This window comes from Aegilops tauschii, chromosome 4 (assembly GCF_002575655.3).
Source record: "Aegilops tauschii subsp. strangulata cultivar AL8/78 chromosome 4, Aet v6.0, whole genome shotgun sequence".
Taxonomy (NCBI): Eukaryota; Viridiplantae; Streptophyta; class Magnoliopsida; order Poales; family Poaceae; genus Aegilops; species Aegilops tauschii.
Genome location: NC_053038.3, coordinates 502,259,439 through 502,281,377, shown reverse-complemented (window position 1 = coordinate 502,281,377; position 21,939 = coordinate 502,259,439). Strand labels below are relative to the sequence as shown.

General features: G+C 43.5%; 1 protein-coding gene, 1 long non-coding RNA gene and 1 pseudogene across 5 annotated transcripts; all 3 read left to right on the top strand.

The window, feature by feature from the left end:
- The first annotated feature begins 9,261 nt into the window (after window positions 1-9,261).
- LOC120962622 (uncharacterized) lies at window positions 9,262-10,690 on the top strand. Its single transcript, XR_005753346.3, has 3 exons — window positions 9,262-9,402; window positions 9,508-9,566; window positions 10,030-10,690. It is a non-coding gene; the product is annotated as an uncharacterized lncRNA (long non-coding RNA).
- Window positions 10,691-10,894: 204 nt separating this feature from the next.
- On the top strand, window positions 10,895-14,823 carry LOC109750318 (uncharacterized). Of its 4 annotated transcripts, none has more exons than XM_020309279.4 (8): window positions 10,895-11,170; window positions 12,009-12,106; window positions 12,210-12,347; window positions 12,455-12,574; window positions 12,655-12,776; window positions 12,856-13,131; window positions 13,295-13,425; window positions 14,516-14,823. In XM_020309279.4, exons 2-8 carry the CDS (start codon window positions 12,100-12,102, stop codon window positions 14,652-14,654), a joined length of 933 nt encoding a protein of 310 aa, XP_020164868.1. In that variant the 5' UTR covers window positions 10,895-11,170; window positions 12,009-12,099; the 3' UTR covers window positions 14,655-14,823. The 4 variants fall into 4 exon arrangements, with proteins under 4 accessions (XP_020164868.1, XP_020164871.1, XP_020164869.1 ...); XM_020309282.4 differs by having other exon boundaries at window positions 10,902-11,170; window positions 12,225-12,347; window positions 12,485-12,574; XM_020309280.4 differs by having other exon boundaries at window positions 10,902-11,170; window positions 12,225-12,347.
- A 2,897-nt stretch (window positions 14,824-17,720) lies between these two features.
- Window positions 17,721-18,421, top strand: LOC109750307 (uncharacterized; annotated as a pseudogene).
- The last annotated feature ends 3,518 nt before the right edge of the window (window positions 18,422-21,939 follow it).

Sequence of the window (21,939 nt, the reverse complement as noted above, 5' to 3'; positions counted from 1 at the left end):
CCCTGCGCATTCTCTAATTTTCCGTCCATGAAAGTTTATTAAATGCATGCAGTGCTTTAGCCTAATTTGCAAGAGGAACAACATGAAATTCCTATTTCCCATAAGTGAAGAAAATCTATAACACTGATTGTTATAGTTGGTGGTCCGGTGATTACAGTTTATTTCTCTAATTTGATGTAGGAAATGTATTGTAAATTGCATGTGAGTTGGGGCTTTTGATTGGACCTTGTGGTGGTTGGATCTGCTGACAGATAGGGAGAAGCATGATATGTTGCTACTGTTGCACCTTGTTGGGGAACGTAGCAATAATTCAAAATTTTCCTACGTGTCACCAAGATCAATCTAGGAGATGCTAGCAACGAGAGAGAGGGAGTGCATCTTCATACCCTTGAAGATCGCTAAGCGGAAGCGTTACAAGAACGCGGTTGATGGAGTCGTACTCGCAGCGATTCAAATCGCGGAAGATCCGATCTAGCGCGCCGAACGGACGGCGCCTCCGCGTTCAACACACGTACAACCCGGGGACGTCTCCTCCTTCTTGATCCAGCAAGGGGAAAGGAGAAGTTGAGGGAGAACTCCAGCAGCACGACGGCATGGTGGCAATGGAGCTCGTGGTTCTCCGGCAGAGCTTCGCTAAGCACTACGGAGGAGGAGGAGGAGTTGGAGGAGGAGAGGGCTGCGCCAGGGAAGAGGTGCGGCTGCCCTCCCACCCCTCCACTATATATAGGGGCAAGGGGAGAGGGGGAGGCGCCCTAGGGTTTCCCCTAGGGGGCGGCGGCCAAGCAGATTGGATCTCCCTAGGGAAAATCCTAGGGAGGCTTGCCCCCCAAGCCAAGCAGGTGGAAGCTTGCCTCCCAAGCCAGGTGGAGGCGCCCCACCTCCCCAAGTAACGTGGGAAAGGGTGTGGGGGCGCACCACCCCTTAGTGGTCTGGTTTGCCCCTTCCCATTTGGCCCATGAGGCCCTCCAACACTTGCCGGGGCTCCCGAAACACCTTTCGGTCATGCTGGCCATAGCCTGGTACCCCCGGAACACTTCCGGACTCCAATACCCTTCGTCCAATATATCGATCTTCACCGCCGGACCATTCCGGAACTCCTCGTGATGTCCGGGATCTCATCCGAGACTCCGACCAACCTTCGGTAACCACATACTATTTCCCATAACAACTCTAGCGTCACCGAACCTTAAGTGTGTAGACCCTATGGGTTCGGAAACAATGCAGACATGACCGAGACACCTCTCCGGCCAATAACCAATAGCGGGATCTGGATACCCATATTGGCTCCCACATGTTCCACGATGATCTCATCGGATGAACCACGATGTCGGGGATTCAATCAATCCCGTATTCAATTCCCTTTGTCAATCGGTATGTTACTTGCCCGAGATTCGATCGTCGGTATCCCAATACCTCGTTCAATCTCGTTACCGGCAAGTCACTTTACTCGTTCCGTAATGCATGATCCCGTGGCTAACTCATTAGTCACATTGAGCTCATTATGATGATGCATTACCGAGTGGGCCCAGAGATACCTCTCCGTCATACGGAGTGACAAATCCCAGTCTCAATTCGTGCCAACCCAACAGACACTTTCGGAGATACCTGTAGTGCACCTTTATAGCCACCCAGTTACGTTGTGACGTTCGGTACACCCAAAGCATTCCTACAGTATCCGGGAGTTGCACAATCTCATGGTCTAAGGAAACGATACTTGACATTAGAAAAGCTCTTAGCAAACGAACTACACGATCTTGTGCTATGCTTAGGATTGGGTCTTGTCCATCACATCATTCTCCTAATGATGTGATCCCGTTATCAATGACATCCAATGTCCATGGTCAGGAAACCATAACCATCTATTGATCAACGAGCTAGTCAACTAGAGGCTTACTAGGGACATGTTGTGGTCTATGTATTCACACATGTATTACGGTTTCCAGTTAATACAATTATAGCATGAACAATAGACAATTATCATGAACAAGGAAATACAATAATAACCATTTTATTATTGCCTCTAGGGCATATTTCCAACAGTCTCCCACTTGCACTAGAGTCAATAATCTAGTTCACATCACTATGTGATTGTAATGAATCCAACACCCATGGGGTTTGTTCATATCTCGCTTGTGAGAGAGGTTACTAGTCAACGGGTGTGAACCTTTCAGATCCGTGTGTGCTTTACAAATCTCTATGTCATCTTGTAGATGCAGCTACCACGCGCTACTTGGAGCTATTCCAAATAACTGCTCTACTATACGAATCCGGTTTACTACTCAGAGTCATCCGGATAGTGTCAAAGTTTGCATCGACGCAACCCTTTACGACGAACTCTTTCACCACCTCCATAATCGAGAAAATTCCTTAGTCCACTAGTTACTAAGGACAAGTTCGACCGCTATCATGTGATCCATTCCTGGATCACTCTTGTACCCCTTGACTGACTCATGGCAAGGTACACTTCAGGTGCGGTACACAGCATAGCATACTGTAGAGCCTACGTCTAAAGCATAGGGAACGACCTTCGTCCTTTCTCTCTCTTCTGCCGTGGTCAGGTCTTGAGTCTTACTCAATACTCACACCTTGTAACACAACCAAGAACTCCTTCTTTGCTGATCTATTTTGAACTCCTTCAAAATCTTGTCACGGTATGTATTCATTTGAAAGTACTATTAAGCGTTTTTGATCTATCCTTATAGATCTTGATGCTCAATGTTCAAGTAGCTTAATCCAGGTTTTCCATTGAAAAACACTTTTCAAATAACCCTATATGCTTTCCAGAAATTCTACATCATTTCTGATCAACAATATGTCAACAACATATACTCATCAGAAATTCTATAGTGCTCCCACTCACTTCTTTGGAAATACAAGTTTCTCATAAACTTTGTAAAAACCCAAAATCTTTGATCATCTCATCAAAGCGTACATTCCAACTCCGAGATGCTTACTCCAATCCTTAGAAGGATTGCTGGAGCTTTGCATACTTGTTAGCATCTTTCAGGATTGACAAAATCTTCTGGTTGTATCACATACAACCTTTCCTCAAGAAAATCATCGAGGAAACAATGTTTTTGACATCCTATCTGCAAGATTTAATAAATAATGCAGTAACTGCTAATATAATTCCAACAGACTCTTAGAATCGCTACGAGTGAGAAAATCTCATCGTAGTCAACTCCTTGAACTTGTCAGAAAACATCTTAACGACAAGTCGAGCTTTCTTAATGGTGACACTTACCATCATTGTCCGTCTTCCTTTTAAAATCCATCTGCACCCAACAGCCTTACGACCATCAAGTAGTTCTTCCAAAGTCTACACTTTGTTTTTATACAAGGATCCTCTCTCGGATTTTATGGCCTCAAACCATTCGTCGGAATCTGGGCCCACCATCGTTTCTCCATAGCTCGTAGGTTCATTGTTGTCTAGCAACATGACTTCCAAGACAGGATTACGTACCACTCTGAAGTAGCATGCATCCTTGTCGTCCTACGAGGTTTGGTAGTGACTTGATCCGAAGTTTCATGATCACTATCATAAGCTTCCACTTCAATTGGTGTAGGTGCCACAGGAACAACTTCCTGTGCCCTGCTACACACTAGTTGAAGTCATGGTTCAATAACCTCATCAAGTCTCCACCATCCTCCCACTCAATTCTTTCGAGAGAAACTTTTCCTCGAGAAAGGACCTGTTTCTAGAAACAATCACTTTGCTTCCAGATCTGAAATAGGAGGTATACCCAACTGTTTTGGGTATTCTATGAAGATGCATTTATCCGCTTTGGGTTCGAGCTTACCAGCCTGAAACTTTTCCACATAAGCGTCGCAGCCCCAAACTTTTAAGAAACGACAGCTTAGGTTTCCCTAAACCATAGTTCATACGGTGTCGTCTCAACGGAATTGCGTGGTGCCCTATTTAAAGTGAATGCGGTTATCTCTAATGCCTAACCCATAAACGATAGTGTAATTCGATAAGAGACATCATGGTATGCACCATATCCAATAGGGTGCAGTTATGATGTTCGGACACACCATCACACTATGGTGTTCCAGGCGGTATTAGTCGTGAAACAATTTCCACAATTTCTTAATTGTGTGCCAAACTCGTAACTAAGATATTCATCTCTATGATCATATCACAGACATTTTATCCTCTTGTCACGACGATCTTCAACTTCACTCTGAAATTACTTGAACCTCTCAATAATTCAGACTTGTGTTTCATGAAGTAAATATTCTTTGCATCTACTCAAATCATCTGTGAAGTAAGAACATAACGATATCCACTGCGTGCCTCAGCACGCATTGGACTTCACACATCAAATGTATTACTTCCAACAAGTTGCTCTCTTGTTCCATCTTACTGAAAACGAGGCCTTTCAGTCATCTTGCCCATGTGGTATGATTTGCATGTCTCAAGTGATTCAAAATCAAGTGAGTCCAAACGATCCATCTGTATGGACTTTCTTCATGCATATATACTAATAGACATGGTTTGCATGTCTCAATCTTTTCAAAAATGAGTGAGTCCAAAGATCCATCAACATGGAGCTTCTTCATGCGTTTTATACCAATATGACTCAAGTGGCAGTGCCACAAGTATGTGATACTATCATTACTATCTTATATCTTTTGGCATGAACATGTGTATCACTACGATCGAGATTCAATAAACCATTCATTTTAGGTGCAAGACCATTGAAGGTATTATTCAAATAGACAGTGTAACCATTATTCTCCTTAAATGAATAACCGTATTGCGATAAACATAATCCAATCATGTCTATGCTCAACGCAAACACCAAATAACAATTATTTAGGTTTAACACCAATCTCGACGGTAGAGGGAGCATGCGATGCTTGATCACATCAACCTTGGAAACACTTCCAACACATATCGTCAGCTCACCTTTAGCTAGTCTCCGTTTATTCCGTAGCCTTTTATTTCGAGTTACCAACACTTAGCAACCGAACCGGTATCTAATACCGTGGTGCTACTAGGAGTACTAGTAAAGTACACAAATAATATAATGTATATCCAATATACTTCTGTCGACCTTGCCTACCTTCTCATCTACCAAGTATCTAGGGTAGTTCTGCTTCAGTGACCGTTCCCCTCATTACAGAAGCACTTAGTCTCGGGTTTGGGTTCAACCTTGGGTTTCTTCACTAGAGCGGCAACTGATTTGCCGTTTCATGAAGTATCCCTTCTTTCCCTTGCCCTTCTTGAAACTAGTGGTTTTACTAACCATCAAAAATTGATGCTCCTACTTGATTTCTACTTTCGCGGTGTCAAACATCGCGAGTTGCTCAAGGATCATCATGTCTATCCCTGATATGTTATAGTTCATCACGAAGCTCTAATAGCTTGGTGGCAGTGACTATGGAGAACCATCACTGTCTCATCTGGAAGATTAACTCCCACTCAATTCAAGCGATTGTAGTACTTAGACAATTTGAGCACATGCTCAACGAGTGAGCTTTTCTCCCTTAGTTTGCAGGCTTAAGAAACTTGTCAGAGGTCTCATACCTCTTGACGTGGGCACTAGTCTGAAATCCCGATTTCAGTCTTTGGAACATCTCATATGTTCTGTGATGTTTCAAAAACACCTTTGGCGCCTCAATTCTAAACCGTTAGCATTACGCACTGAACTATCACGTAGACATCAAAACGTGTATGTCAGATGTTTCGCAACATCCACAAACGACGCTCAAGGTTCAGCACACCGAGCGGTGCATTAAGGACATAAGCCTTCTGTGCAGCAATGAGGACAATCCTCAGTTTACGGACCCAGTCCGCATAATTGCTACTATCAACTTTCAACTACATTTTCTCTAGGAACATATCTTAAACAGTAGAACTAAAGCGTAAGCTACGACATAATTTGCAAAGACCTTTTGACTATGTTCATGATAATTAAGTTCATCTGATTATTTAATGAACTCCCACTTAGATAGACATCCCTCTAGTCATCTAAGTGATACATGATCCGAGTCAACTAGGCCGTGTCCGATCATCACGTGAGACGGACTAGTCATCATCGGTGAACATCTCCATGTTGATCGTATCTACTATACGACTCATGTTTGACCTTTCGGTCTCTTGTGTTCCGAGGCCATGTCTGTACATGCTAGGCTCATCAAGTCAACCTAAGTGTTTCGCATGTGTAAATCTGGCTTACACCCGTTGTATGCGAACGTTAGAATCTATCACACCCGATCATCACGTGGTGCTTCGAAACAACGAACCTTCGCAACGGTGCACAGTTAGGGGGAACACATCTCTTGAAATTTTAGTGAGGGATCATCTTATTTATGCTACCGTCGTTCTAAGCAAATAAGATGTAAACATGACAGACATCACATGCAAATCATAAAGTGACATGATATGGCCAATATCATCTTGCGCCTTTGATCTCCATCTTCGAGGCGCGGCATGATCACCTTCGTCACCGGCATGACACCATGATCTCCATAATCGCAGCGATTCAAATCGCGGAAGATCCGATCTAGCGCCGAACGGACGGCGCCTCCGCGTTCAACACACGTACAGCCCGGGGACGTCTCCTCCTTCTTGATCCAGCAAGGGGAAAGGAGAAGTTGAGGGAGAACTCCAGCAGCACGATGGCATGGTGGCAATGGAGCTCGTGGTTCTCCGGCAGAGCTTCGCTAAGCACTACGGAGGAGGAGGAGTTGGAGGAGGAGAGGGCTACGCCAGGGAAGAGGTGCGGCTGCCCTCCCACCCCTCCACTATATATAGGGGCAAGGGGAGAGGGGGAGGCACCCTAGGGTTTCCCCTAGGGGGCGGTGGCCAAGCAGATTGGATCTCCCTAGGGAAAATCCTAGGGAGGCTTGCCCCCCAAGCCAAGCAGGTGGAAGCTCGCCTCCCAAGCCAGGTGGAGGCGCCCCACCTCCCCAAGTAACGTGGGAAAGGGTGTGGGGGCGCACCACCCCTTAGTGGTCTAGTTTGCCCCTTCCCCTTTGGCCCATGAGGCCCTCCAACACTTGCCGGGGCTCCCGAAACACCTTTCGGTCATGCTGGCCATAGCCTGGTACCCCCGGAACACTTCCGGACTCCAATACCCTTCGTCCAATATATCGATCTTCACCGCCGGACCATTCCGGAACTCCTCGTGATGTCCGGGATCTCATCCGAGACTCCGACCAACCTTCGGTAACCACATACTATTTCCCATAACAACTCTAGCGTCACCGAACCTTAAGTGTGTAGACCCTATGGGTTCGGAAACAATGCAGACATGACCGAGACACCTCTCCGGCCAATAACCAATAGCGGGATCTGGATACCCATATTGGCTCCCACATGTTCCACGATGATCTCATCGGATGAACCACGATGTCGGGGATTCAATCAATCCCGTATTCAATTCCCTTTGTCAATCGGTATGTTACTTGCCCGAGATTCGATCGTCGGTATCCCAATACCTCGTTCAATCTCGTTACCGGCAAGTCACTTTACTCGTTCCGTAATGCATGATCCCGTGGCTAACTCATTAGTCACATTGAGCTCATTATGATGATGCATTACCGAGTGGGCCCAGAGATACCTCTCCGTCATACGGAGTGACAAATCCCAGTCTCAATTCGTGCCAACCCAACAGACACTTTCGGAGATACCTGTAGTGCACCTTTATAGCCACCCAGTTACGTTGTGACGTTCGGTACACCCAAAGCATTCCTACAGTATCCGGGAGTTGCACAATCTCATGGTCTAAGGAAACGATACTTGACATTAGAAAAGCTCTTAGCAAACGAACTACACGATCTTGTGCTATGCTTAGGATTGGGTCTTGTCCATCACATCATTCTCCTAATGATGTGATCCCGTTATCAATGACATCCAATGTCCATGGTCAGGAAACCATAACCATCTATTGATCAACGAGCTAGTCAACTAGAGGCTTACTAGGGACATGTTGTGGTCTATGTATTCACACATGTATTACGGTTTCCAGTTAATACAATTATAGCATGAACAATAGACAATTATCATGAACAAGGAAATACAATAATAACCATTTTATTATTGCCTCTAGGGCATATTTCCAACACACCTATTATTTGATTTCTCTCAATTTGCAAGAGGAACAACATGAAATTCCTATTTCACATAAGTGAAGAAAATCTATAACACTGATTGTTATAGTTGGTGGTCCGGTGATTCCAGTTTATTTCTCTAATTTGATGTAGGAAATGGATTGTAAATTGCAAGTGAGTTGGGGCTTCTGATTGGACCTTGTGGTGGTTGGATCTGCTGACAGATAGGGAGAAGCATGATAGGTTGCTACTGCTGCACCTATTATTTGATTTCTCTCAATGTTTCAATCAGTTTATCTAAAGCATGATTTTAATATGCAATTTTATCAGTCCGAGATTACCTGAATGATTCGTGGAAATTAGAATGTGGGGATCTCAAAGAATGTTTCACAAGAAAAACAAATATTGGCCATTTCCAAACTTGCTCGGTGGTCGAGGTACTATAGAGGACATCGGTAGAATGAAAGCAAGAGCAACCCGACAACATTATTGATAGTCAACTTCCATTATCAGCAGCTTCACACGTGTATGTATTCTTTTGTTCATTTTCATCTTTGTGGTATTTTCTTACTTCCCCTTGTTGGGATTCTTGACAGATCAAGAATTGTTGATGCAGGTATATCTTTCTTTTGGAAATGGAAGTTGTTGTTTCTTCCCAGGTGAGCTGAGGTGATAACTGAACTCTCTTCTTGCACTAGCAATCCATCTATTTTGATTTCATGATCATGGTTCTCCCGTCATGCTCTTATGATTTTATACATGCCAACAAGCATCCACGCGATTTGTTCTTTACTTCTGCACATATTACCATGTTTTCCCACAAAAATACACACGCCGCGGCAAGCTGCGGCAATCATGTTCTCAAGTTTTAAAGCGTATAAGATAAGAGCATGTATCTTAGTTATTTTGGCACTGCCATCCTTTACATTATAGGGTGTCTACATATGCAAATTTGCAAGTTAAATTTACCACACCTTTGAAACCTGCAGTTGTTTACTATTCTCTTAAATCTTTAAACTATGTGCTCCATTCCTTTAATTTCAGAACTAGGAAGGTGCGGATAATAAGAGTTGTTGACAGAGGCAACCTGCACATGCGTAAACAGTGGCTATGGTGGCTCAAAGGGAAGCCACGGCTGCTCCATGGAAACACGCAACTTAGTGATGTACTTTTTGTTTCTAGATTTTGTTCACTCATTAAATTTTAAGCAAGAAAATCCACTACCCTGCAAAAAGTTCTTCCAACAAATATTTTTGTGTGTGCAGCTCAGATCAATCTTCCTATTCATTCATTGCACGCTGTTATTCTGCAGGACCGGCGAAGTGCAAGGTCATGTACAAGGTGGGGGTTGATTGTCCCAGTTTTCTCTTTTGGTGTCTTGATTCTGTTTCTTCCTGGTTTGCACAAGATTCACTTATGAAATTGATTTTCTTGCCAACTTTTCAGGGATAAGCTGGTCAATGAAGGAAATTCTAAAAGAAAGCGACTACAAGCAACATTTGAAGGTACAGCTTGTATTATGTTACTTCAGAAATTAATATCATGGTCTGTTATTGAGAATCACGAGTTTCTTGACAATGAGACTCATTACATTTTCTTTTCATAAAAAAATCCTTGGAAGAGATTGTAAAGTTTAACGAGCATGTCCCTTTTACATCTCTTTACAGTGTGTTTTCTTTTGGTTTCACAACATTTTAAGTTTTATATTTTTTACAGGCTGTGTATAGTGTAGGAGGTATTGATGATGAAATATGAATGTCCCTTGTTCTTGTCTGCTCCTGATCACAGTAGACTTGTGTGATGTGCTCTAGATCCTTTCTCTTTTTTCATTAAATGATTATGTGACTGAGGAGAGCATGTTCTTAATTAGGTTGCCATTGTGAAACTTGTTTTCGGTTTTTTATTGTATAATACAGAGCTTCCAAATGGTTTAATCCTAGATATAAGTTACCAATTTTTGGTGTGTAGTGAGCTGGGAGCCGGGGTCATCCTTCTCACCACCAGTCGAACATACTACTTCAGCCACCATGTTGAGCGATATAAAAGTGTTCTCTATTTCAGAGAGCAACAACACGAGATTGTGCCCCCTCTTGCTCCATGTGCATGTTGCTGTAATTAGTATCACTAGATTAAATCATGGACCATGTCTCTGTTTCATACCACCTCCGTTCATAAATAGATAGCTTCCTAGAGATTGTGCGGTCCTAAGGCCATCCACACTATTGCCCGTTAAAGCGTATTGAGTGCATCAAGCCTAATTTTCTATTGGACAGATTTTGTTCTGTAATCTATTAGTGTTAGAACAATACAAATTTTCCTATTTTGCAGAAACTAACTTAGTGCTTCCTTCTTTCGAGTTTGAAATTCAGCAATTCTTTTCCTTAATCGCAAACTGAATTGTTCGTCGTTGCTATTTGGTTTCCCTTCTGTCTGGCATATTGATGATTTGATCCGCATTCAAGAAAGAAATATTCCATGCAAGCCTCCAGCCTAAGTAAAGAAATTTATTTGCTTGCCATTTGAATAAAAAAATTGAGCACGACATTACAAATGAGAAAAAAATATTTTTATGCAGATCCACGATACTTCGCAAAAGAGTATACATCAACATTGTCTGCTAGAAAAAAAACAAAGTAGTCTCTTTTAGTTCTTGCTTCAAATTTGTCTCGCGCGACAGGTCATCTAGTATACTAAAAGGGCACGGCACAACCCTTAAGTAAGTAAATGCAACCCTTAAGTAAGTAAATGTGCCGGCCTCCCCTAAAAAACCGAAAGTAAATGTGCCGGCCATGCCGTGCCAGGCAAGTTTAGACTTGGGCCGGGCCGGGCCGGCCAGGTGCAGGTGCGGGTCTTCGAGCATCTTTAGAGAGAGAGAGAGAGATCACTCACCCCCCACCCCCCTCCCCCTCCGCCGCCGCCGCCTCCGCCTCCGCCTCGATTTCGACTCCTTTCCTCTCCACTGCCCCTTCTTATACGGGACGTTCATGAGGCGCCCCCGCCCGGATCCAGCCCCCCGCCGTTCTTCTACCAGTGCTGCTGATGGCGCCCACGCCGCACTCCCGTGCCGCCCGATGCCCGCTGCCACCGGTGGTCAACCAGCCGGAGGAAGGTAACCCCTACCCCCAAACTCTATATTTCCTAACCCTAAAAGCCTTACTACAGCAAGTTTGAAGTCTTTGATCAAAATATGTTCAGTGCTTAGTACAAGAGAAGAGGGGATTCAAAAAGGAAAAAACATGACAGGCAACAACAAAAATCTGTTTTCTTAACAAAAATCTTAGTACATCAAGTGATTTGATTAGTGTCATTGAATTTTTTCAAAAGTACAAGTCTCTGATCAAAATATGCACAGTACTGACAAGAGAAGAGGAGATTAAAAAATTATAGGAAAAAACAGGACACGCAACAGCAGGTCAACAGAAAAATCAGTCATTAGAGCTGATGTTTTAGCTGTAAAAGGAGTATGAAAGCTGCTATGGTCACTGCTAGCTTTTCACTCACCCCCACACTGCTAGCTTTTCACTCACCCCCACACTGCCTGCAGCACCTGCACGCCTTGCCATGGCGGTTCCTTGCTTTTGGCAGAAAGCTAGCCCATCAAGGCTAGGTGGGCTATTTCTGTTTGGGCAAAGGATGCAAGCAGCCCCTTAGATTTTTGTATTATCTTAATGCCTTATCGCTAGCAAATCTGTTTTCTTGCTGTCATCTCAGCTAGTTTCTCACTCTCTTTTTAGGTTAGTTGAGGTGTTTGATGTCACTAGGTGTCTTTCTCTGTACACGGCTTTCATTATTGATTCATCAGTTTTGGGCTTTTGCTGTGAAGTTACTTGTATTTTAAGATACCAGGCTAGCTTATATATTATAATTTATTATAATGTCAATGTCAATATAGTGTCCAGTATAATGGTTTTTACAAGTTGTAAATGACATTGTTTCATCGACTCCAGGGTTGGGAAGATGCAGAAAAGCATGCGCAAGCGAAGAGGCAAGCACATAGGTTGCTTTAACAAAAAGCAAAATGCTATCTGAACAAAACTTATGCAACGTGAGTCTTCATACTTCTATTGCCCCTGCAAGTATTTTTACACAGCCAAACTGTTGTAGCACTCACAATTGTTTACCTGTACCATGTTTCTTTAATTAACTAGGACCTATCCATCCAGATATTACATTTGAAGATGGATTTGGTAACTTGGTTAAATCCTGTCAAAGTTCCTCGAGTGAACGCACCAAACAGATTGAGTCAGAACTATCAGAAAGTTTTGTCTCCCTTGCTTCATTCGTTGGTAATTAATATTATCATATGCCCATTATTTTCCATTAATTTTCTGAGTACCCCTTCATTGTTGCAACCACTTAATTTTCAACTGACATGTCGTGTTTCTTTAAACAGATGGTACGCATGTGATTAACTCTTTTGAAGAGGAATTTGAGGATAATACCTGGAGCACACTCAGTGAAAATGTTGCTTTAACTATGTCTGAATGTGTTGTCTCACTTGCTTCATTCAATGGTGATTTTTGTTCGTCGTATTCTCGCTTTTATTTTTCCTTATTTCCCCGATTATTATTGACCAAATTATGATGTGTGCAGGAAATTCAAGGTGTTTTGCTTGCACAGGCGTATATATAAACTGTAATCCCGTGAGAATCCTTACTACAGCAAGTTTGGTTAAAACTTCTGGCGATGGAAACAAGATTGATGATAACTTGCGGGTTGGTATTGGCAATGCGCATCATTGTTTGTGCCTTTTGTTTGTCCGTTTATGACACTGGTTTAACCTTATCATTGCAGATTGAAGTGCACCTTAATAATAAACAACATGTCACGGGGACATTGAAACATTATGATCTACGCTATAATGTTGCAGTTGTTGAGATCATGGGTTCCTACAGTTCTTGTGCAGTGGATGTGGAAGAGCGTATTTCTTTCACCCCTAATATTGAGGTTTTAGCTGTAGGGCGTCTCTTTGAACGTCCAAAATTAATGGCCTCAAGAGGGGTGTTAATTGACAGAAAAAGCAAACTTGCTTGCGAAGAGCTTGGGATTTCCACTTGTAAAATCACCAAGGTATATGTATATTTTGCCTGCTTGTATGTTTCGCATGTTGCAAAACAATTATTTGTATTAGAAATATGATCAATGCATCATTGAATTTGTGTATTAATTACGCATTACCATTTTTTTGCATCCCCTTTTTCTGGTGTCACTTATGTTTTTCTTTGTTCTATAGGCTGGGATTGGAGGGCCTCTTATTGATGCTTGTGGGAATTTGATTGGCATGAATTTCTTCCATGATGAAGAAACTCCATACCTACCGAGGGAAAAAATTCAGGAAGTCTTGGGATATTTTGATGAACAATGGTATGTCTTAACATTTTTTGTAATGGTATAATGTTGAGATTTGAGGAAGCTCTTTTTGATGCCCTGAGATTTACATGTTGTACATGGTTTCTGTTCCAACAACATGCACAGTCTTCACAATTTTCCACGCTCTTTACCATCCCAAGATTCCCAACATTAAGTAGGCATATCTTGCTTGGATATATAGTAGCCCGAAGGCTCAAGTTCTGATCTGCAGCTTACTGAGGCTATGATTCCATGGGCTTATCAATGTTTCTACTCCTATTGGCCTCCTATGTAGGAACTTGAGAACGCAAGAATAGGTAAGAACATGGAATCAGATGCCATGGTTAGTGAAATCCTATGAATCAGATGCTAGAAATCCTACAGGATTAAGTAGTCAAGAATTGATCAATTGAGATATTTGAGTGATCTATGGAACAAGTCTAGGAAATTTAAGGCCTCTTTTGGTTTAGAGGAATTTTGTAAGAATTCTTAAGGGTAGGAATTTTGTAGGGATTTTTTTTTCCTTTGGAGCCCTTTACTTTGTAAGAATAGGTTCCTATTCCTATGTAGGATAGGAATCAGTACTTCACATTTTCAAAGGAAAGAAAACATTACTCTAGACCCAATGAAAATTTTCCTATCCTAGTGACATCTTTCCATAGGAACTGAGATACATGTCATCTCACTTATGATAGTTTTCCTATTCCTATGATATTTCCTACCCTATGAACCAAATGAGGCCTAAACGATGGTTAAAGTAGAGGGACGAAGGGGGAGTAATGTTGATAAGGAATTGAAGGAACAATATCTGAAATTTTAGAGCTCATTCCGAAAATCCATAGTGCTTAATTTGAAAATCCCATAAGGTTTTCTATGATACTTTTGTTAATGCTATATGTTCCCACAGGCCTAGAGTTGTGAGCTTAAAACCAAGACAACGTTTTTTTTCCCTCAAAAAGAAAAAACTTCCTACTCTACAGTATGGTTTGTTCGGAGACGTGTACTTTTTTGTGATAACATTAAGACCCCATTAAGTTGACCCCTCGTTGATTAATCTGATTCAGTTATTGATATTAACATTATTTTTTTCTTTTTGATTTTGTAGCATGTCGAATGACAGTTGGTCTGAACCAAGAGATCGTTATTATATACCAGCTTTCTACTCTATACCGTATGGTTTGTTCGGAGATGAGTACTTTGATAACAAAAAGGATGCATATTCTCCGTCTCCGGTTTTGTGTTGAGACTATTTGTTGGTTGTTGTCGCTCCACTCTATGAAGTATGGACCCGCTTGTTTTTTCTTTTTGCTTGTTAGTCCTTGTGAAGTCGAGACTGCTACATATTCTGAGGCATTTGCACTTAATTGTAGCCTATGTGCTTAAAGAATCCTAAGCTAAATCCTTGTTTAGTTATGTGTTCATTTCTGCCATCCCCATTGTATCTCAGATACACATTGTTGTCTCATACTACAAACAAAATAGTCAGCACAGAAAAGTGCTTGGAGTAAAATTTAGGGCAGCAAAAAGTGATTTCTTTTTGGCACCAAAAAATTGTACATCTTCAACAGCTGCCCTAAAGTAAATTTCTTTGGAAAATGATTAAAAACAACCTACTGATCTTTTCCTCTCCAACCTCACGTGGCTCACGTCAGGCTTCCTACCACTCCCCCAACCTTATCTTCTCTCGGAAGCTACTCCTCCACCGATAATTCAATCTGGAGAGAGCGGCGATTTGGTGCCTGGACTCAGAGGACATGAACAGTACCATGATTTGAAAGGGGGAAAAGTTCAATTTTTTTTTGTGGGGTAGGGCAGCTGTTTTTTAGTCCCAAAAGCCTAAAAACGGTTAGGCCATAAAATAGGGTGTTATTAGAGATGCTCTAAAGGGCGAAGCTAATGGAGAATAAAACTGTTTTCCTTTCTTTTGGACCATTTCTTTGTTTGTGTGAGAGAATCTCGCACCCTATTTGCAATCAATGCAGATTAATACTGAAAGTACCCTTGTGCACCCGAGCTCAGATGCACCCTCGTAAACAGTAAAATAAAAAAATAGTTAAAAATTAAGAAAGTCTGAAACTTTTTGGAGACAAACTTTGACGAATTCTGAATATGCATGCTAAATTTCATGAAGAAACAACATTCCGAAAATGCTTCCGTAAAAAAACAAAATTGACACTCCAAAAAGTCTCTTTCTCAGATCATCAAGTTTTTTTTACGGTACCATTTTTTGGAATGTTTCTTAGCACGCATGTTCAGAACTCCTCAAAGTTTGTCTTCAAAAATTTCAGTTGTTTTTTATTGTTCACGAGGGTGCATATGAAGTCGGGTGCAGAAACTTCATGTTCGTATGTGTCAGCATTATGGGCTATGGCTATTCATGAGTGACACATTACTGGAGGTCTGGTGACCTAATTAATCACAAGTGCCATAAAAATGAGTGTTGTGCCTGCATCGATACATGTCTGCAAGCACTGCAATGAACACACTGGCTACCAAAAACCATCGAATCGGGAAACATTGAACTCCATGACCCCCTTGAGGCTTGAGCACCCCGATCCAGAACTCTCCCCCAAAAAAGTCTGACATGCTAATGTATGAAGAGGGTGAAGAGACGTCAGCTCATTCGGTAATACCCAAATAAACAAAAGACGCGAGATCAAATAGTGTCGAGATGATAACCCGCGAGTCCCCGTTTCTGCTGAAGCCATCTCCCTCTTGTTCTTTTGCTTTTCCACTGGCCACAGCTTGAAGACGGGCTACGGTGCGTCAGTGGCTGCGGGCGCACTGTGAGCTGTGTGTGCTGTCTTTTTACAAGGAACCCCTGCACTTTAACTAAATGTCGCAGAAAACCCCTAGAAGTGTATATCCCTCTGATGCTAATTCCCCTAATTCCCAAATCGTGAAATGAAATCCCTAACTCTATCCACACGACGGCAGTGGCGGCGGTGGAATCTTCTCAGGTTCGTCGTTGCTGTTTGGCCGGCGAGCAGTGGGGACGAGGAGGCCAAAAGGCCGGCGTCATTTGTCTGCTCCCCACTTCTCCTGTGTTGTTACAGATGGTTGGCGCCGGTGACCAGCTGCAGTTTACTGTTTGAACAAGTTGAACAGCTTACACAGACTGCAGAGTGAAATACTGCTGAACATAGCATATCATAAATTATCAAAAATATTAAGTTATAAAGTTATAAATATTATGAAAAGATATAATAATTTTGAACACAATATATCATCAGAATTTTCATGATATAAGAATGCAATGATATAAGAATGCAAAGATATAAATTGGCCATAATGCAAAGATATAAATTAGACAGCACTACACAACACTCATCTTTTAACCCCCAACATGATATCAGAATGCAAAGATATAAATTAGACCGCAGTACACAACATATCATCAGAGTTTTCATGCCAAAATGAACTTCATAGCAGTACACAGCAGTACCATTGCATCACAATTTTGTCTGTGAACCAAAGCAAAATAAAAGGGTCTATGTTGTCTCTGAACCCCAACAAAAGAAGCAGTTCATTCATGAACTATAATGCAGCAGAAGTTCATTCATGAACTAACACTAGATGTGATCTATAAGTGCAAATCAAAGGGAGAGGAAATCATGAAGATCATCTGCAGCAATATTCAGTGATCTATATTGCAGAAATATTCAGATGACTATGTACGCACCAATATTCAGTGATCTGTACTATTCAATACAACAAAATATCAGTTAACTATGAAGAACAATTTAGTTATCTACTTTACATACACTGCACACAGTCCTACATCTCTAATGCATTGCACTTGCACACACTCAGCACATATATTCAGTTCAGTGCAGCGCACACATTCAGTACATCACCTGTCACGAAAATTCAGTTAACTGTACAATCAGGTGTCACCAAAATTCAGTTAACTGTACGTCATCTGTATCCAAAATTCAGTTACAAATCTTTCTAATTTTTCAGTTCGAACAATCTCCAGATTTGAGCAGAAATGACGAACAAGGCAAATGATCACATCTGAGCAATATTATAGGATAATTTATTGCGCACACAAGCATAACCAACTACTTTGACAGGAAGAGGCGCCTACTTCCAAAACCCCCAAATAAACCCTAGCAAAACTCAAGAACAATGTGCCCATATCTACTCCGCAACAATCCACATACACTTTTTGGGTCCGAAGAGGACTGCCCCCACCCCCCCCCCCCCCACGAGCCCCCGCGTCGCTCCCAAGGGCGACTCGGGAGGCGAAACCCTAGCCGCCGCCCAGGCTCCCCTCCTTCCCCTCCCTCCCTCGCCGTCACCGGAGGATGCCGGCAGGCAAAGCCCTCACCGGTGGACGGCGGCGGCGGGGCCCTCGTTCGTGTGCTCGCGCGATGCTGCTGGGCGCGCTGGAGCGGCGGGAGCGCGCGATGGCGCGGCGGGCGGCCGTCTGCTCGCGGGGAGGTCGAGATGGCGTGGACTGTGTGCGCCGTGGCGCTGCCATGGCGGCCGCCGGCCGCTGATGCATGCGGCAGAGTTGAGGGCGCCCAGATCTGGGCCGCACGAGCCCGCCCAGGCCCGCGACAATCACTCTGCCCCCACCCACCCTTCTCCCTCCTCCCACCCCTCCCGGCCGCTGCCGGCGGTTGCCGCTGGGTTAGTAAGAACGCGCACGGCGACCCTGACGGTTGCTGCTCCGCTGTGCCCCGGCGGATCCTGGCGGCGGAGGCTGCGGGCCAGCGCGGCAGCGGCGCGGTGCAGGTGGCTGCAGCCGCCTGCTGGACGCGCTCCTGGCGGTGGCCGGCCTGCTGGAGCTGCGCTGGTCGGTGCCCACTCCTGTGACGACAACGTTTCTAGGCTTCCCCCATGTGTGTTGGTCTTCTCCAACGATTCTTCGCCATGCCCGGTCTGCCACTGCATCTGAGGTCCTTCGTTCTTGGGTTGGGGCGAAATCCCTGCGCAGCGACGGCCTGCGCTGTCAACGGCGACGCCCGAGGGTGCCGTCACCTCCTTGGAGGAGTTGGCATGACCCTGACCGGACCTCCTCCTTGAGCACCGGGAGAAATCCTAGGTCCGGCCTCCCGGACCGGGCAGCGGCGGCGTCTCAACGCCGCTCCCCTCTTGATGGCGCTGCTTTGGCTGCAAGTGGAGTACTTGATGCGGCAGATGGTGGTTGGCGATGCATCGCTCTGACGTACTCTGCTACACAAGGAGCATGTCACAACGTTTGCCTGCGCCGGCGCTCCCCAATGAATGCTACACCAGTTCCAATCAGGCCCTGCCTTTCACCCGCCGACTCTCTAGGCACATGGGTGCGAGGTACGTCGGCCTGGGCTGTCCTGAAGCTGCATTCGTCCCTGGAAGTGCCTGGCAATGGCAGTGATGCTGCCGTGTTGCCCCGAGTCTCGGTGCTTCGCCATTTTGGCTGGAGGCAAGGCTGGGCGAGGCCTAATGTCGTTGCGTGTCTGTAGTTGAGGGCACCTCCTCACCTAGCTGTAGTCACTTGGTGAGGACGGTCGGGTGTGTGTGTGTGTGTGTGCGTGTGTGTGTGTGTCCCTCCTTTCTGGAGGTTGTACCCCCGAAGTCTTCCTGTTCAATGCAATGAAACGCAACTCTTTTGCGTTTTCTCGAAAAAACAATCCACATACACAATATCTCGCATGGCATGGACGAAAGATGAAGATCAAGCATGCCAGAAAATTACTCTCACTCCGGCAAACCCTACACGATGTCATTGACGAGGAAGAGATACTCGTCATGCAGGAAAACAGGGAGGGTGCGAGTTACCATATGAAGGAGCTGCTTCGTCTGGAAGACGACGACGCGGGTCGTCCATCGCCTCCGACGCCAGTCGCGGTGCTACAGGACCTCCGCCATCGCAGCCTCGGATTGATCGCGAATCATGCGAAAGAGAAAGCAGATACGAGGAAACGAAGCGGCGAGGAGTTAGAATGAAAGGCCACAGCCTTCGAGGTACCTATGCGCAAACATAACACACAATCACTTCTCGCTGTTGGAGGGACTTCTTGGGATAATTAATTAAATCCCAAGTGGTTTTCTACAAAATAACCACAACACCCAGCTCTGCCCACGCTCACACCCACTGACATGTGGGACATACGCCAGCTGTCAAGCCACGCGGGTGGCGCATACGGCGGCGTACGAGCGAAGGCACCGTATATACATCATTTGGAAGTTATGGCACCATTTTTACGTATTTTGCAACTTTAGGCACTAAACTGAACGCGCCGGACAAGTTTAGGCACTTGTGGTGTATTTACCTTTAGATAAAACAATACCATGCATGTCGAATTGTCGGTCCAGCACATTCTTTTTCAATCCCATCCAGCAAAGCCATTGATCATGGTTGCAAGAAATAATACTAGGTACAGACAAAAAATATATATATAAAGAAATAGATGGTTGTCGATAGAATGCAGTATCATAAATATCTGAGTAGACAAGCATGCTAAGGAATAATTGATTTAAGCTGCGCCACCCTCGCCCTTCATTGTCTCATCTAGAACTCCTGCTTTTTGCGCACTCTTCAGGCTGTACCTACAATTTTCAAAGAGAAGTGTAAGCATGATTTCCTCTTGCTATTCATTTCATCTGATCTCTTTGTGGATCTAAAGCAGACACCAGATAGTGATCGGTATGGGGGCAGAAACTAAGCAAGAAATAGCAAGCTCAAGTGCATATGAAGTGTTATGTGGTAAGGGTGCTTATTATTATGACAACCAAAAATAAAGTCAAAACCACTGTCATAGGCTCGTAGCACACCGACAGTGAGAATTTTTTGAAGGGGTAGCCTCGCAGTAAGATGCAAGAAAATAGATTATTTTCAGAGCTCCCTCCTCAATCACTCAAGAAAATAGTCTACAATATGGACTCCCTGCATGTTTGGGGGAAGCAGGATAGATATGATGCCACTGTAGCTGGACGCTGGCCAACAAGTAGTAGCACTACACCTTACTCTCCCTTCTACATATGTCTCTTCTGCACCTCCTGCCTTACCCTTGGAAGCAGCACTTAACAAGATTTGAACCAAATGCTCCTTTAGCCTTTGCAATTTCAGTGAGAAATTTCTACTTCTGATTGTGTTGTTGCATAATTAGCTAGAGTGTGGACTAGCCAATTCTTTTGTTCTTTGCAAATTATTATGAGGGCTGTATCTAGCTAGGTCTACATGAAAATTTTGATCTACTTGTGATGGTGTTGTTCGATTAGCTAATTTCAGAGATTCTTTGTGTGACGAGTACTAGAATCGATGCACTCTAGCTAGCCGCAGCAGTACTAGGATCAATGCACTAATGTAAAAAAAGCTACCCCCTCCATCCCTAACTACATGGCGCCCTCGTTTTCCATGATTAAACTTTGACCGTAACTTTAACCCATTATATATTAAGTATCTATGTCATAAAAAGTATAGCACTGGAAACTACATATTAATACGAATTTAACGGTATAATCTTTGTGACATTATAGCCTATGTTTTGTTGGTCAAATATCTGCATGCCAAGTAAACAGAGACGGAGGGAGTAAACCACATAACCAAAGGAACAAAGGTGGACAAGTGTGATTCCTGACTAATCAAAAATCAAGATGCAAACAGATAATTAACTGCAAGTTCCTCCGAAAACATAGCATATATTTTTCACACGCAGCTACACGACATATTTAGCATTTCCATCAATGCAGAACATGGTACCTGATGATAGTCTATCTATGACACAACTACAAACATCTCCAAGACCTAGTTCACGCAGTCTTTCATTTTCCTATAAGCCCTTAATAGCCTATTTGGAGATGATAAGCACCAAGCCATCTCCTCCATGTAATGATTTGTTAAAAGTGTTCTCTATTTATGCTCAAACTCTAAAAAAGTCAAAACCTAACCTTCCATCTGTCCAATCAATCGACATCCTGACATGAAAATTCCAGCCACCGAATACAAAAGAAATGGAAATCAGTAGCAATGCCTAATAAAACCTGATCCACAGAGGAGCTCGGGATAGAGCCCCATAACAAACCATGCTACATGAGTGTACTCGCAGCCAAAACCCTAGCTCAAAGCGTCACAAAGCAAGCTTCGGTCGATTGAAGGAGAGAGATGTCAAAATCAAACAGAAAAAAATAGGAGGGAGAGGTAGGGGAATCATACCATCGCTGAAGCTGGTGCCTTGGCATTTCCTGCTGACGCCCATACTTCTTCAAAGAATTTCTCGAGTGTCTGCAAACAAAGAGAACCACAATGTGAAATTGAGAAATATATTTGTATTAGAAATAAATAAGGGTAAATGTAAACAATGTTATTCGTATTACATACCTTAGTTTTGTATATCCTCATCAGATTCTGTTTTATTTGGGTCACAGTGAGAGCAATGGATGGGCCTTGTATGTTCAGAATACATAGGCCAACAAGTTTACCCTTTCCAGAAAAAACGGGTGCACCTTGGCCAGTGTGCAAGCTTTGAGCAAAATTATGGACAAAATTGACTCCATCTGTATCCCTGGACCAAGAAATACATTTATAAATTGGAAACA

Excerpts from the sequence above, each read along its gene's own strand:
- LOC109750318 (XM_020309279.4), top strand. Across the intron at positions 13,132-13,294 it reads CCACTTGTAAAATCACCAAG|GCTGGGATTGGAGGGCCTCT; the intron begins GTATATGTATAT and ends TTTGTTCTATAG. Across the intron at positions 13,426-14,515 it reads GGATATTTTGATGAACAATG|CATGTCGAATGACAGTTGGT; the intron begins GTATGTCTTAAC and ends TTGATTTTGTAG.